At 39.5% G+C, this 17,902-nt stretch overlaps 1 protein-coding gene across 9 annotated transcripts in view; it reads left to right on the forward strand.

Annotated features, from left to right (window-relative positions):
- IQSEC1 (IQ motif and Sec7 domain ArfGEF 1) overlaps nt 1-17,902 on the forward strand; it is a 306,257-nt gene that overhangs the window by 262,079 nt on the left and 26,276 nt on the right. For all 9 annotated transcript variants that reach the window (XM_074198377.1, XM_074198380.1, XM_074198381.1 and 6 more), the window contains 5 exons: nt 4,542-4,703; nt 8,778-8,900; nt 10,036-10,202; nt 14,651-14,790; nt 17,509-17,538. In XM_074198377.1, coding sequence (XP_074054478.1) covers nt 4,542-4,703; nt 8,778-8,900; nt 10,036-10,202; nt 14,651-14,790; nt 17,509-17,538 — 622 coding nt within the window. The remainder of the gene's footprint in view (nt 1-4,541; nt 4,704-8,777; nt 8,901-10,035; nt 10,203-14,650; nt 14,791-17,508; nt 17,539-17,902) is intronic.

The following is a 17,902-nucleotide window of genomic DNA, read 5'->3' on the forward strand; positions in this document are numbered from 1 at the left end:
TTATTGGAGAGTCACTTCTACTGAGGGGCAAATGGACCCTGGCCTATAACTCCTCCCCAAGTCCCAGAATAGCTGGGTGGGGGCCTGTCACTTCCCCAGGGGACAGTGGGCATTGACCTGTATATCTCCAAGGAAAGAATGCTCTCTGCCCCACCCACATCCCCCAGGGAAAGGGTGGGAAAACTCCCAGTTCTCCTGCAAGACTGCCAAATATGTTCCTGAGAGTTAAGCTGATTCTTTCCCCCAGAAATTGTTCTCCCAGTGGAGACAAAATGGAATTTTTTTCTAGAGGAGCTGTCAACTTGTTTTACCAATAAGTGGTCTCCTAGGTAGTGGTCTTCCTCCTAGATAGCTCTACCTTATAGGCACAAGATAGGCTGACAAAAACTCACAGATCTGACAAGTCAGGTTAGGGAAGACAGAGGAACCTTCATTTCAGTAGAACAATTCTGACAGTTTTCCTGAACATGCTCTTGTGGGAATGGCTCATCATCCTAAGACCTTCAAAACAGCCCTTTTGTTGGTCTGACTGCCCTGGACCTCAAGTATTGAGGATATGTAGGAGAAGGCAGTTTAGTCTTTCTTAATCTGTAGGGCAAAGGACATGGCAAACAGGGTAAATTTTTCTTCCATCTGCCTTTCCCCTACACTCTGATCAGTTTAGAACAGGACAAAATTAGTCAACTCCAGTTTCAAAAATTACATCAAACATTTACTAAACTTGCTTCATGCATGCAGAGTCCTCCCCTGAGTATCAGGGGTGATGCCTAGCTTACTATAAGGCAAGGCCCCTGATCTCATGGAGCCTATACTCTATATAGGAGAGAGGGAGAGAAATAGTCAAACAACAAGTATTAAGAGGCTACTCTAAGCAATTTGGAACTATGCCCAAAGGGCAACAAAAATGTGCATACCCTTTGATCCAGCAATACCACTACTGGGTCTATACCCTGAAGAGATGATGAAAAAGGGTAAAAACATCACTTGTACAAAAATATTCATAGCCGCCCTGTTTGTGGTGGCAAAGAATTGGAAATTAAGTAAATGTCCTTCAATTAGGGAATGGCTTAGCAAACTATAGTATATGTATGTCATGAAACAATATTGTTATATTAGAAACCAGGATGGATGGGAATTCAGGGAAGCCTGGAAGGATTTGCATTTGCTGAGTGAGATGAGCAAAACCAGAAAAACACTATATACCCTGACAGCAACACGGGGGTGATGTTCAACCTTGATAGACTCATTCATTCCATCAGTGAAACAAACAGGGACAATTTGGGGCTGTCTGCAATGGAGAATACCATCTGTATCCAGAGAAACAATTGTGGAGTTTGGGGTTTTTTTTGGGGGGGGGGGGGGGCTAGGTTTTGTTTGGGGTTTTTTTTGCAAGGCAAATGGAGTTAAGTGGCTTGCCCAAAGTCACACAGCTAGGTAATTATTAAGTGTCTGAGGTCGGATTTGAACCTTGGTACTCCTGACTCCGGGGCCAGTGCTTTATCCACTGCACCACATAGCCGCCCCCCCAACAACTGTGGAGTTTGAACAAAGACCAAGGACTGTTACATTTAATTTAGGGAAAAACCCTAATCTTATTGTCTGATCTTGCTATCTCTTATATTTTATGTTTCTTCCTTAAGGATATGATTTCTCTCTCATCAAATTCAATTTGGATCAACGTATACCATGGAAACAATGTAAAGACTGGCAGATTGCCTTCTGTGGTGGTGGGGGGAAGTAAGATCAGGGGAAAAATTGTAAAACTCAAAATAAATAAAAATATAATTCAAAAAAAAAAAGAAGCTACTCTAGACCAGGAGGTATACTACAACTGAAGGGCGTGTACACAAGAACTGTATCTAGTCAGCCTCCTTGGGATCATAGAGAATATGAAAGGTAGTAATGAATACTAAGACTGGACAGTTAGGATGTTTGTGAAGGACTGTAAATGCCTAATACTGGATATGTTAGATGAATGCTGAAGTTAGAAAGAAAAGTGGTTTAAGGAGAAAAGGAATTTGAGTTTTGTGTATATTGAATTTAAGGTTAAGAGGACAACCAGATGAAGATAGTATGCTCCCTCCCTAAAGAACCTTAGTCTAGTCAGCTTTGTCTTGGGAAATTTAACTCTTAAAAGTCATTTGAAAACCTTAACAGTGGTCATTCAAGCCTTGAGACTTTAGTGTTCACCCTTATTCTTTAATTTTACAGAGGAAGAAACTCAAGTCCAGGGAAAGAAAGAGACTTGTCTAATGTCACAAAGGCAATGGCAGAGCAAGGATTTGAAACCAGTGTCTTTTCTATAATGCTTTGCTGTCTTGGAGAAGCTCATAGCATAGTTGGGGAGAAAAAACTTTGATTACATGGAACATACTAAGGAATAATTTCAAGACTATGTTTAAATTGGTCTCAGGTCAACTGAGTCAACCTGAAAAGCAGCATCAGTTTTGAATTGACTTAGAGAAAGGGGTATAGTATCTTCGAAGCAAAAAAAAAAAACTTTATCTAAGGCAAATAGTTTGGATAGCAAAGAGATGGGACTAATTGGGGCAGATGGTTCACATTGAGGATAGTGGGAGATGTTTGAAGAAACTGGTTAATAAAAGGTCTGGAATACCAGACTGAGGAGGACAGTGAGATCTGAGGTCTTTTGATCCCAGAAGTGGCATATTAAAAATGAAGTAAGCAGTTGAGTGCAAGATAGACAGGAGTAACAAAAAAGCTCCACTACTTCACCAAAGCTGCTTCCAATAGCCAAATCACCTTCTCCCATTTTCCCAATCCAATAAAGAGAACCCTGAGCATTAAACAAATAACCAAGAGTCAAATGTATAAAGGACAAAGAGGGAAACAGTAACAGAATAATACATAATCAAAATCATTAACCCTGTGTAATGTTAGATGGTTGAAGGGGTTCAGCTCCCATAGTTTCAATGACCTCCCAGCAGATGACTTTCTCATCAATATATCTAGCCCTAGTGTCTCTCCTGATCTCCTGTTCCACATCACCAACTGCCACATCAGCATTTCCAGCTGAGTTTCCCAAAGACATCTCAAACTCAACATGTCCGAAACAGCACTCATCTTTATCTTCCCTCTAAAGACCACTCTTTTTTAAAAACATTTTATGTCTGTTTTCCTGAGTTCAAACCTGGCCTCAGATACTTACTAACTGTGTGACCCTGGGAAAGTCATCCATCCCTGTTTGCCTCAATTTCCTCATCAATAAAATGAGTTGGAGAAGGAAATGGCAAATCACTGCAGTGCCAAGAAAACACCAGATGGGTTCACAAAGGGTTGGAAATGACTGAACAGCAACTGAAAATCAAAATTAAAAATCAAAATTCTGTTTGGGGCTACCAGCAGTTCTCTGATTACCACATTTGTAGGGGTATCCTCAATTTCTCACATTTCCTCATCTCTGTATCATGTATTAGTTTTCAGATCTTGTCCATTTTACCTCCATATTTGCTCATACCAATTCCATTTTCTAGTCATATGCTCATTCTATTAGCTCAGATCCCCAGTGCCTGTCACCTGAACTATTGGAATAGTCCTTTAATCAGTCTCCCTGCCTCAATTCTCTCCTCTCTCTACTCTAGTTCATCTTCCACACATCTGTCAAGACCATTATCCTAAAGCATCAGTCTGACCATATCACTTCCCAGTTGGTAAACTCAAACGACTCTCTTTTATTCCACTCATAACTTCATTCAATTGGTGTTTAATGTTTTTCATAACCATTCCCCATAATTTCCAAGACAATTATACATTATTCCCTTTCATATATATTTTTGGTCTAGTAAAACTGGTCTTCCTGCTGTTCCCTACCCAACATACTCCTTACCTCTCTCTATTGGCTATCTTACATGAATGACTCTGCCCCCTTTCCTCTCCACTGCTGGAATTCCTGGTTTCCTTAAAGACTCAGTTCAAATCCACATAAAAACTTCTGAAGTTTTTCCCTTTTTTTCCCCCTCCCATTTTGCTTTGATGAACTTTTTAAATGCATATATACATTTGGATATATACATGTTATCATATAGACATATATATGTATATTTAGGCAACAAGGTAAGGTAAACTGGACTTGGATTCAGAGTTGCCTTGGACAATTACTAGCTATGTGACCTTGAGAAAACTGTTTAATTCCAGACTCAGTTTCCTCATCTGTACAATGGGGATAACAAGAGAACCTACCTCATAGAGTTGTTGCAATGATCAAATAAGAGAACACTCCTTTCTAACTTTAAGAGCATAGAACATAGAAATACTAGCTTTAGAGATGGATTTTATCTTCCCCATAAGAGCAGAAGTTCCTTGAATCCAGGGACTGGTATGTTTTTTATCTTTGATCTCCACTGGTGTGGACTCAAGCACATAGTGCCAGGCTTAATAACAGCTTGATGATAGAATTACATTGACTATACATTGGCAGATTTGTCTGAGGTTTCTGCCCACCAGGTAGGTGAGAATCTGGTTATTCCTATGTGCTGGAGATGTGTAGCACCAGGATGACTGCTTTTTTATTTTCTTCTCAGGAAACCCGAAAAAGGAGTCCAGTACCTCATTGAGCGAGGCTTCGTCCCTGATACACCTGTAGGTGTTGCTCATTTCCTCCTTCAGAGGAAAGGTCTCAGCAGGCAAATGATTGGGGAGTTCCTGGGGAATCGGCAGAAACAGTTCAACCGGGATGTGCTTGAGTGAGTAACATTTATGGTGGATGTCCCTGGTGGATTGGCAAGGAATGTATCCTGGGTCTAACACTGAAAGGTGATCATTTCCAGGAAGGATATTGGGCACTATGAACAAAGGAAGGAGATGGGAGACCTCCCTTGCTCCATCAATCAATCAATCAATCAAAATATTTATTAAGGTACTGTGCTAAGAGCTGGAGATGGAAAAAAGAGGCATAAGACAGCCCCTGTCCTCATAGAGCTTACAATTCAGTGGGGATGACAACATGCATATCTTCTCACTCCCCCCACAGGGGTGCTCCCTACATGCTGCCTCTCTGGTGAATACACACTTTATTACTCCACAGCAGTGCTAATGTTTCATAACAGAATTGATCAGCAGAATGCTTAAGGGGATTTATGGACCTCTCAGTGACTGATATTTACTCTGAATTTATGTGGCAATTGCTTTCAGAAGGAGGAAACCTATTAATTTGGGGGCCTTTCCTCTTTCTGAAGCTTTGCAATAATTTATTACTGGAAATGAAATTACATTATGTTTTGCACATGACTCCATCAGTGAGAGCAGGAGAAGAGCTATTACCATTTGGAGACCTACTCACCTCCCTTAGCCCAGAGCCTAGGATCTAAATATAGCCCCTTCTGTTGTTCTTCTTAGAATCACTTGTTTCTTTTAAAACTCACATTCTCCATGAAGTCTTTCCTCATGTTCCCTCCCCAGCTATTAGTGGCTTCCCTTCATCCCCTTATATTCATCATTCTCAGTGCCTGGCAAATAATAGCCCCTTAATTAATGCTTGTTGATTGACTGGCTAACATCTTTACCCTCTAGGATGGAGGAGACAATATGTTTTCCCTTTCTTACTAACACAGAAAGTTAATCTGTCTCTTTCCCTGAATATATATCTAGCATATGCATCTGGCTTGACCAATGAACCAATTCTTTAACATTTTTGATTGCATCTTAAAAATAGTCTCTCCTTCCATTGAGCTCCTCTGTGTAGAGGCTACCCAAGAGAATGAAGGGGAAGTACTGAAGTTTATTGGACTGGCTTTGGATAAGGAATAGCTACAGGAGTCACCTCAGGGTTGTTACTATTTAGAAACTCCCTTTCTCTCCAGAAGCCTGTTCTCACTCTCATCTGAAATTAATCTCTTTAGTTGTCTCCAAAGGATAAAAAAGAAAAACAAAGTCTGCCTCTGAAACTAACTTCCTTTTATAGGCCTAGCACAAAACTAGGCCAAAGCCAACTAACTGATTTTCAGTGGACCCTCAATAGCTCAAGTATTTTATTTCCTTTAATTTCCAAACAACAATTCACCACCTGTAAGCTTGTCAGATTGACCAGAGAACTCCTCTATCACCCCTATATAAAAGCATTGATGAGTGAGCCACGAAGGACAATGGTATGAGAGGAGAGAGAGAGAGAGAGAGAAGGTTACCCTCTTTGGTGCCATGAGGCCCACTGATTTCTCTTAAACCAAAAGGACAGATTGTTCCCAACCTCTTGAAGTAGAAATTTGAGGGGCAGATGAAAAGCTCAGGTTTTCTGGAGAAGTCTTGAACAATAGACTTTTTTTTCTGATGAAAAAGGTTCAGTGAGAGCATCTAAGTATTACAGATCATCTATTTGAAGCTGACCAGGACCTACCTGGCAGACAAAGCAACCCCAACATGGCTTGCTGAACCAGCCTCTCAGAGTCAACAAAAGACATTGACCCATCACTATTACATATACTGTACATGATCCTTATTCTATGTACTGGCTGAAAGAATCCCAGTCCCTGAAGAGATTCTGCAGGAAACAATCTAGCCTTCGCTGCATCACCACCCACCTCCATCCTCATCTTGCTTCAAATCATAATTGCTTGAAACTTTTCAGAGAAGGGTACGGATATTTAATCTAAGTCTTCTATTATAATTAAATTTTGTCCTCCCTTTATTCTGGGGAGATGGAGTATAATACTGTATAGAAGCACCTCCAATGTATGTGACACCATGTCTCGGATAATAGATTATGCTAAATTCATAATCCCTGTCCTCAAGGACTTTCTCTCCTGATACACATGGGGGCAATTCTAAATCAGAATAAAGAGCAAACCAATCATCACATGATATGGAAGTGCATCTGTAAATTCCATGGATCATCTCTAATAAAGATGTGAATAAGGATGACATATCAGTCCAGAGCAGAATTGAATTCTTGTGTTTTTGTTTCTGTTTTGTTTCATTTTTCCAGGTTTGTCCCAACCACCTGCCTCCCCACTTCAGCTCAAATTCCTGGCAATTATCCCTATTCTGAACTCAGAACAAATCTGGACTCACCTTTTCAAAGCCTCTTATGTCATCCAAAAGCTAATCACCCTCCTTTATGACTCCATACACTTAGCTCATGGTCTTTGCCACAAATTCTAAACTCTGAAAAAAAAATCTTTAACCTGCCTGAATTCTAGCAATAGAAGGAAAATAGATTGAAGGTGGCAGGAGAGAATGCAAAGAATGGATTTCAAGAAGCTAGAACCTGAGTCTTTCTTCCCTGGTATAAATAAGAAATTTTCCTGATTTTTCATTTGATCTGACCTTCCATACACAAGAGCAGAAGCACATTCCTCACCACCCCTCTCAATGCCCCCACCCCAACCTAGTTTTTTTTTTAACTGCTCAGCATTTCTCTTCCTTCTTCAAATAATCTGCAAAATAGCTGCTGCTGTATTGTTTTTCATTGTGTGAGGAAGTAGTATAGGAGGGAAAGTAGATTAGCACCCTGGTGAATCACTGGCCCCATTTATGGCTTTTGTGTTTGTTTGGCCTTGGTTATCCCTGTCCCCTTCTTCCCCCCCACTCCAGGTCCTGGCCCATTCTTTTCTTGATAGATTGCACCCCTAGGGTTTCTGCTGCCCCTACCTCTCCCTCTTGTTTTTTGTTGATAGGAAATCCTTTCATTGTTGTGTCCTTAAATCAGAAATAGTCATGGCCTCAGGAAGCAAGCTCACCTCCAGCCACATCCCAAACCATTCCGGGTGGTTGTGGGTCTGGGAGAAGTTCAACAAATAGAATCACAGATGGGGGTGGGGGTGGGGGGCTGGGGGAAGCCCTTTGCATTCTTTCTTTCTGCAGAAGAGGTCATGTACTCTATTATTTTTGGCTTATATTACCAGTGAATAAAGATACTGAACAAAATCCTCATGGTCCCACTTGCTTCATCCCTGCTATCAGAAATGGGTACAGAGCAGTGTTATCTCCACCAGCCATTACCAACTATTTAATGAAATACCTCATAAGCAATGTTAGATTTCTCTGACAAAGGTTTCTAATCATCAGCCCAAGTGGAGGTGATTAATGTTCCATTATTAAAAGATAAACCTTTAGTTTGGAGAAAGAGAGAAGTCTTTTTAATTTGGAAAATATCTTTGAACAAGCTAGTGAAAGGGGAGGTAATTTGAACTGATGTCTCGGTTGCTATCCTCTTGGGATGCCTCTGAGACCAGCACAGTTGTCTCCCCTTCTTGTTGGTGTTAGCAGATAGTCATAAAAGAGGAAAGGGAAAAGACTGAAGTGGTGGAGTAGACAAGAGTGGATTTATCATTAAATGCAGCCTTTTTCAGTATTTAATCTTTCAGATACTCATTATTAGTCTAACATCGTGCTACACAAATTTATTTATCTATGCATCTCCCTGCAAAATTATCCTATAGATACATACATACACACATCCCAGATAATCCCCATTTTACAGAGAAATCTAAGACTGAGAGATATTAAGTGACTTATCTAGAGATACACAGTTAGTGAGTGACTGAGGCAGGATTTGAACTCAGCTCTTCTTTTACTCCAACTCCAACCCATACTACCTTACTGTCACTAGGGCCAGAAAGACAAAAGTGAAACAATAATACTTCTTGCCCTTGAGGAGCTTACATTCAAAGAGAAGAGACAGGAATAAATGAAGTATATTTTTTGATAACACTTTTTTAAGCCTTTAAGCATGATCCAGATGTGAGCTATACCTGTTATGGTGGGTGAGGTATGTAGCACCAGAGGGGGATGATTGAATATGTTCTCATCTCTCTTTGTTCCAGCTGTGTGGTAGATGAGATGGATTTCTCGGCCATGGAGCTGGATGAAGCACTCAGGAAATTTCAGGCTCACATCCGTGTCCAAGGAGAAGCCCAGAAAGTGGAACGGCTCATTGAAGCATTCAGGTTTGGGGGCTCAAGTTTCCCTGGTTCCCAAGCTTGGAGAAGAGAGGAATATAAATCAGGTCTATTCCTTTCAGTTTAGAGATGCTAGATTTTAGTTTCTGCCAATAATGGGAAACATTCTTACCTACAGTAGATCAGAGTGTATTAAACCAGCATGTTGCAGTCATCTTGACAACTCTTTTTTTTAATCAAATTCTAAATGTCTTCCACTTGATTATCCATTCCCCTTTCTTCTTCACCCATATCCTGTGTATTCTATATATTAGATGCTTTATAATTGTTGATTGATCTATTAACAAGCATTTATTATGAGCCAAATAGAGAGAAGGTAGGAGATGGGAAAAGAGGATAATGAATGGATAATGAATGGAAGAATTATGAAACTGGGAGGGTAATCAGGGAAGGCAGCACCATCATGCATCTCTACAGAGAAGTCCAAATTTTAGGCACAGTGTTTTACATCTAATTCTTCCAAATTAGCCTTTCTTTTTGAAGCTGAAAAATGGGGTTGTTTGAGCTCTGCATAAGTTAGCATGGAACTAGGACAATGTGAGAGAGATTGCATGCAGATTGACCTGGGATTCAACTCAGTCAAACAATTGACTTGATTAAGTTCCTACTATGTACCACAGTATGCTAAACACTTAAAGACCAAGAGACCTTGGCATCTCTATGACTTTGGATGAATGATTTATATTTAACCTCCCAAGTCTCATTTTTCCTATCCATAAAATGAAGAAGAGAGAAGGAGAGTAGATTAGAAGATATTTAAAGTCCCTTCTGGGATTAACTTCTTTGTCTTTATGATTCTGTGTTACCTTGGCCCACCAAAATGTAAGTGGTTCCTTTCTTAATTGCATAAGCTTGGTTGTACTTTTGACTGAGGTCTTTAAATATATGTGCTGAGTGACCTGCTGCCCACCTGGAGTTACAGATATGACCTTTTTCTATTAATCAGTAGGTTAATTTTATGCACAATCTGTCCATACTTGGGGGAGGGGTCTCAGGGGAGCTCATAGAAGGACACCAGAGGGATATTGATTGTGCAGAGAGTGCTCCCCTTTGGTCTGGCCCCCTTTCTGCTCTCCATGGTGCTGGTTCCTACTATCCTACTCTGACGGCTTTCTTCCCACAGCCAGCGGTACTGCATCTGTAACCCCGGGGTGGTGAGGCAGTTCCGGAACCCAGACACCATCTTCATCCTGGCCTTCGCCATCATCCTGCTCAACACAGATATGTACAGCCCCAATGTGAAGCCTGAGCGCAAGATGAAACTCGAGGATTTTGTGAAGAACTTGAGAGGTGAGCTGATCTGTTGGAACATTTGGCCCATCCCTTTGGGGTGAGGTGGTTCCCAAAATACTCACACCTCATACAGAGAGAGGAACCAGGATTTCAGGTTCACCCCATCCTGGTTATAGGGATCTTCATCAGACTCTTGGTTTCCAAGTCGTTCTTCTTTCTAGGCCTTTTTGGAAATTCAATTCAATTAGCATTTTTTTTAGATTTCCTACTATGTGATACAGTATAAGACAGGGATCATATGATAACCAAAATTGAAGAACAGTTTCCTTAAGGGAAAAATGGGTCCTAGGAAGTGAAAGTTAGCTGTAAAAATTTTTGTTAGGGGTGAAAGGGATAAATATTTATAAATGCCTACTCTGTGTAAGGCACTCACCTTGCCAAGCACTTTGCAAACATTATCTCAGTTGATTCTCACAATAACCCTGGGAGTTAAGTACTGTTATAATACCCATTTTACAGGTAAACAGTTAAATGACTTGCCTAAGGTCACACAGGTAGGAAGTATATGAGATCATATTTGAACTCGGGTCCTCCTGACTCCAGAATCAAGGACTCTGCACACTATGGGACCACCTAGCTGACTGATAAATAGTTTTGTTATTTTCAGGAATATTTAATAACTAGAACTGATCTAATTCAGTTATGAGAAATGATTCCTACAGCTTATACGTTGGTAGGCAAAAAGCCTTTAGACTGTATGAAAACTCAATTCTGCTTAAAGCCTTTGCAGAGACTTTGTCCTCTAGTAAGGTTAACTACCAGTTCATTGTTGCTCAGTATATAAAAATAATCGAAGATTTCATTCATATAGTGCTTTAAGGTTTATAAAACACTTTACATATATTAACTCACTTAGCAGATAGGTATAGAAATACTTTCACACAAAAACAGTTAAACTTCAAACCTGTGTCCAAACATCAAAATTTATGAAATTTGTGAAATCAAACTTAATAGATTAGTTAACATTAGTCTTTTAAAGGTAATTTTCCTCTGTACTGTGCTCTTAAAAATTAGTCTTTCATCTAATTACAGCTGGAAGTATTCAAAATGATTTCATGAAAAATGTTTTCTTTTCAATAAGAAAGTCAAAAATGTCAGTACATCTTTCAATTCATCCTAGCTTTCTCCCTTGCTTCTTGGGGCAAAGATCAGGCTGAGGTTGGCATGACAGCCCTTTTCTTAGACCAAGAATTGCCATCACATGAACCCTCATTTATTATAACTTAAACTTGAACTGAAATTAAATTTCCTAATGGACTCGTTCTAACTAGAAGCAGACAAGTAGCCAAGGATAGGATTATTCCTATCCTACTTGGAAGGGGAACTTGAAAAGGGAACTGATTGCTGCTCACATCAAAGATTGTTTTCTTCCCCAACAAGATAGTCATAAATTAGAGCCTTAAGAAAGAGCCCTATACTAGGAGATAGGAGACCTGTTCTGTCAGTAAAACATTGTGTACTCTTTAAACAAGAGAATTGACCTTTACAGACCTCTGGCCTTTATTTGTAAAAGGAAGGAATTAGTATGACAGAGCCATTACAGAAAAAAGTTTCCAGTGCCCTAGGGTCTAACAAAGAAGAATGCAGTGTTTGGTTCTAGAAGTCTGGGGGCCAGCATTTCTAGAGGAAAATGAAGCTTTCCTCAGATATGCCAATGAGAAGAGAGGTTCTTTAAAGTTGGGAATGTCTTCACCTCATGAAAACTCATCATTCATGGCAACATACATTATCCCATTTTTCCATCACTTATTGACTGAAGAATATATGCCCCACACGGCCCTAAAGAATTGATTTGAACTATTGTCAGACTCAAATGAGCTAATCAATCAATTAATCAACAAATATTTATTAAATACCTACTATGCTCCCAGTTACTGGAAATGCAAAGACAATGGGAAATAGTCTGTACTTAAAGAATATGCATTCTATTGGGAAAAACATTTATTATAAATACACATAAACAAGATAAATATGAGGTAATTTTTTGTTGTTGGGTAGATAGGAGAACACTAGCAGATTTTAAAGCACATATCATAGCATTATAAGATTTAGAGATAGATGAGACTAACTCTCCAAACCACCCCCCCTCTCATTTTACAGATGAGGAAACTGAAGTCCATGGTATGGGGTGTATATGACTTGTCCAAAGTCACACCATACTTTTGTGGCATCTCTTGTTTTAGACTCCTTATCTCCTCTGATATCACTGCTTCTCTGGTGCAGGTTCTAATTACCTGAACTAGAATGGGCATGAGGTAGGGATTTCTAGGCATGATGAAGCAAAAACCTCCTGTTGTCACGGGCATATTCCCAAGCGCCTTTGTGATTGGTGGAGTCAGATTTTCTTAGTTGCCTGATCAATTCTATCCCTACCACACAAAATGAAGTTGTGTGAGAAATAAGGAGAGATTGATCCAGCAACCTGGAATTTGGAGATGATGATAGATTTTTATTTTCTCCAGTGACTTTCTCCACTGTTTGGGGAAGGCTGCTGTTTAAAACTCATCAGACTAGACTAGCATATTTTAGTCTTGTTACATAGTAATCATTTATTAAATATTCTATCAGCAATGTATCTAATCATTCCAAATACTAGAAGGAGCCTGAAAATAAGGATAAACACCCATGCAAATACTTGCATTTCCCTTGTCTTAAAGTATTTCCAGTAACTCAAAAAAATCATCTACTCCTAAATCAAGAGTAGAGACATTTCTATTTCTTGTGTACAAAGATAAAAAAATCACATGAGGCTTTACATTTTCACAACTGCTTCTCCAGAAAACAAGGCAAAACTGGAAAACATCTTAAAGGCTTATTTTAGGTAGAAGAATAACCCTAGAGGCAGGAGGCTGGATTGATGACTTCTCAAGGACTAATTAAGCAACTTTTAAAACCTGAATCTTAAGAAACTATTTCTGGAAAGAGCTCAAATGCTATTCTGCCTCCTCAGAAGTGTTTGGTGTCTTTATGTGGCTTTTTTAGCTGTGTAAATGCTACAAATATGCTGAAATTCATGGTACCAACCCAATGGAGTGGGAGAAAGATAAGAAAGACATAACAGAGCCAAGAGGTTAAGGTTGCTAGGAATCACTCAAGGAAAGAGAACCAATCATCTGGGATGACTGCTCTTTTTTCCCTCTATTTAGCCTGAGCCTCCAAGAGGACTCCTGGCCTCTGCTCCTTCCCTCCCACCCACCCGAGCAGGTGATCCCTTGTTGTGCCTCTGTGTGGCTAGCCCATGCTTTCTGTAAAATCGCCTGACACTAAAAATTATAGAACTTTAGAATCAGCTTTTTTGCTGTCTGCCAGGTATTATAACAGATGCTGAGACTACAAAGAGAAGGGTAAAACAGTCCCTTCCCTAAAAAAGGTTTCCCTTCCCCTTCTCTAGATGTGGGAGAAAATATGTATATGTCTACTCAGGGAAAATCACTTTGGCAGCTGAGTGGCAGATGGCTTCACGTGGGGAGAGACTTAAGGCAAAGAGATCAATTAGGAGGCTGTTGCAATAGTGCAGGTGAGAGGTAATGAGGATCTGAGCTAAGGTGCTGACTGTGTGAATAGAGAAGGGAGTTGATGTGAGATAAGTTTGTAGCTACAAAATGGCAAAATTGGAAAGCATCTTAAAGATCATCTCATTTAACAGTGTCTCCATTCTGCAGAGAAGACTGAAGAAAAGTAAAGAAATTTGTTCAAAGTCATGTGGTTAATAAGTGGTAAGGCCAGAATTGTCACCTAGATCTAGAACTATAACTCCTAGCTCTCTCTGAGAGAGAGAGAGAGAGAGAGAGAGAGAGAGAGAGAGAGAGAGAAGCTAAACAAATTTCTTGACTATATCTAAAAAAGGGGCACAGTCTATACTCTAAGTCCAACCCCTCGCTGTCAAAAAAGTGTTTCGTTGTGAGTTCTCTGAAATTGTGGCTTCCATTTTTACTTTTAATTAAAACATCACATCCCCTCCATATAGTATGATTCGTGCTACTGAATGGTTCCAGAGTGACTATTAACTAGCCCCATCTCCCTGTGCAAGTAAGTCAAGCAAAGGTCATGGTTCCTTTCCAGAGATGATGGATCCCCAGGACTTAAGGGGAAAAGGAAAGTCTCCTAGAACAGAGATGAAGTAGGGCAGATATAACTATAATCTCCTTTAACCATAGACTCAGGTTAAATGATTTGGTTCAGGAGAATAGATGGCTGGCCTGACCTTATTCTAGTTCAGTATAGTTGTAGAAAAACATACAGATTTGGTTCTTATTTGAAATGCTTCACTGGGTGTTTCTCTGAAAGACCTCATGGTCCAGTAAACTGTATTTGGAACTGGTGTAGGATTCAGTGAGCTGGTGGAGGCTGTGTTTGGAGTTGAGCAGTGATGCAGTCAAATTAGAGGGTCCCAAATCAAGCTCAGTTTGTCAGTCCCACTATACAAGTGCTGTCTGTCCTTGTAGGTGTCGATGATGGAGAGGACATCCCAAGGGAGATGCTGATTGGTATTTATGAACGGATCCGCAAACGGGAATTGAAGACCAATGAGGACCATGTCTCCCAGGTCCAAAAGGTTGAGAAGCTCATTGTGGGAAAGAAGCCAGTAAGTAACATGTAGTCCTCTCTCTGCCCAAGTACCAGTTAGGCTAGGCAATAAAGGAAAAGGAGAATTGACTTGGGGAAACTTGCTGAAGTCATACATACACATCACAAGGGAAGTCATCCACTTTTCCAGGAGGGCTTTCATTTCTCAAGAGCAATTCCATCTCCAAGATCAAATTGCACCCTGACCCAGGAATCTTAATATAGTACAGCCTCAAGAAAGACAAGATTATAAATATTAAATTTTGTGATGTGAGGTGTTGAGATTTTTTCAATTTTTTTCTTCTCACTTTCAATAAGTATTTATAAAATTCCATTCATCATGCATGCAAATACAGCCTGTTTCTGTTTCAGTGCTAAGTTTAGGGTAAAATGTCTGCATTTTAAGCAGCTTTGATGACCAGCTACCCCCATATACACCCCGGAGGGCAGAGGCATGCATTTTTAAAGTACCAATTGAAGAAGGGAGGGCAGGGGTACTTTCTGGCAAGCAAAGACTTGGATGAGTTCTCCTGAGGACAGTAGGTGCCAACTTTGAGGCAATCTGTGTTGATTCTTGAAGAAGCTACTAAGGAAGGGAGACAACTTTGAAAAGTTGTCTGAGACTCATGCTTACCAATTTCTTTGACCCTCTTCTTCCCAAATTTATTCTTTTTGGAATTAATTAATGATCTCACTTTTCCACCATAGTCCAATCCATGTAAAATTGTATCTTCCCCTGAGGAATTGTGTTTTGGTTTGGGTTTTTCCCCCTTCTCCTCCCTAGGAATGTCATCCCATTCTGAGTCTTTCCTGTAGAAATCTTTCTTCTTGAATGTGACTCAGAGCTGCATAGGAGACATATAGATTTGCCTTGGGAAGGAAAAGCCAATAATACATCATTTCAATTCCCTTGGCTAACACGTTATTTCACTTTGGATATTATTGAAGTCAGAGAAGCACTATTACGGGATAATTCAGAGGAAAGCACACTGTACTGGAGATGGAAATTCTAGTCTCCACTGAAATTGTATATCTACTACTAACTCTCTGAAAAATTATTTTACCTAGTGTCCTTAGCCTCTTCATCTGTAAAATGAGGGTGTTTGATGTAAGAATCCTCCAGCTCTCACTTTTTGTGAATCTTTCACCATCAGGCATATTTTTATGGTGAGATTTCAGAAAATACCATCTGGGAAAGAAAACCCCAACAACATCAAATTCTTCCATTCCCCAAACACACAGAACACATAGCAGAACTTGGCAAGGTCCATTTTCCTTTCTAATATAACTTAAGGACTTAGCTAGTGGTTCAGCAATCATTCACAAGTCCCCTGAACCAGTAGTGTCAAACTCAAAACAGAAAAGGATCCCTGCCTCTTCATATTCATAAAAAAACAACCAAATTAAATGTTATCTATGATATATTGAATTTTTGTTTATTTTGTTGAACATTTCTGGTTTGGGGTAACATGCAGACAATTTATACCTAAACCCATTACCCATCAGGGACATCTGATAATATCTAAGGAATACTTCATTATTTTCTGCATTGATTATTATAGCTTTATTCAAAAGATGCCCTGGTGTTCTGATATAATTCCAAGCATTAAAAAAACCCATACCTGTGATTTGAGAACCTGGAAAAGTTTATGCATCAAAAGGGCTAATGGGGAGCATGGTTTCCAATTGAAATAACTTCTCTGCCTTCACCTTGACTTCACTTTTAATTTTTTGTGTGGCTAAGAGTACTTCTGACCCTCTCTAGGTTAGAGTTATCATTCAACAGGGATGTTGATTGGTAAAATCAAGGGTTATTTGAGCTGGAAGGGGCCTTAGAGGTCTTCAGATTTAAACCCTTCCTTTTACAGATGAGTAGCCAAGGCCCAAAGAGATTGAGGGCTTTGGCCAAGGTCACACAAGCGGTTGATCTAAGATTTATAGTCAGTTCGTCTGACTTCAGATTATCACTCTTGTCCCCTTAACTCTTCTGCTTCACCCCTAACCCCATATTTATTTTATAAATGAGAATATTTCAGAGAAGTTAAGGAATTTACCCAATAAACTATAGTAATAGGACCTATTCAAGATCCTAGGCAATAGGACTTAGGGTTTACATAAGGTTATATCTCAGAGGAACCTCAAAGACTATATGTAGTCCAGCACTTTACAGATAATGATACTAAGGCCAAAGAATGCTAAATGGTTTGTCAAAAATTACACAGGGGATAAGCTTCAGGAGTAGGATTAGACCCTAGCAACCTTTGGCTTCAGAGACAATGCTCTTTCCCATATATACTACTGCTTTCTTTAATAAAATGGTACCCACACCTATGCCTTTTAGGACCCTTAGTAACATTGGGACTGAGGTGAAGGTGTGAGTTTGTAAAGACATGTTTCTTAAACAATTTTAAAAAAACAGAGTATTTTCAAGATGGAAGGCAGTTTAGCTCTCATTGAAAGAAATCCCATCATTTTTATAAATGGGGAAACTGAGACTCATAAAGGGGAAGTCATCGATTCCAGGTCCACCTATTGGATCAACTGGAATCCTAAATTATTTTAACAAGACTAGATTAAGTGAAACTCAAAGTTTTGCAAAAAAATGAATGTTGAAAATTATTTTTACATGTAATTAGAAAAAAATAAAGTTTAAATTTTAAAAATTGACTAGATTGAACTAAGTTCTTGCTGTAATGTATCTTTTGGAAGTTTAACACATCTATATTTTCTCTCATAGATTGGATCTCTGCATCATGGGCTTGGTTGTGTAAGTATCTCTCTTCTCATTGATTCATGACTTTCACTCTACACCAGATAGAACAATCATGTATTTATCTATCTGCTTATTTACTCCTAGCACTTTCCTCTGGAATTGTCTCGAGTGTTTGCAACTTCAGTTAATTTTTTTTACAAGAAATGAATTTCCTTAATTTTCCTTACCTAAGTCTTTTCTGGACCTTTTACAAATCACATGAACTATGCAGTCCAAAAGAAGTTTCTTGAGGGTTGAGCAGCCCCCTTTTTTCCAATTTCAGTACATAATCCAGTACAGTGTCTAAGAGAAACTCATCCTGGTTAGCTGTGACTCCCAACCAGATAGACATCACTTCATATGGTGCTTAATTGTACCA

This window comes from Macrotis lagotis, chromosome 8 (assembly GCF_037893015.1).
Source record: "Macrotis lagotis isolate mMagLag1 chromosome 8, bilby.v1.9.chrom.fasta, whole genome shotgun sequence".
In the NCBI taxonomy this organism is placed as follows: domain Eukaryota; kingdom Metazoa; phylum Chordata; class Mammalia; order Peramelemorphia; family Peramelidae; genus Macrotis; species Macrotis lagotis.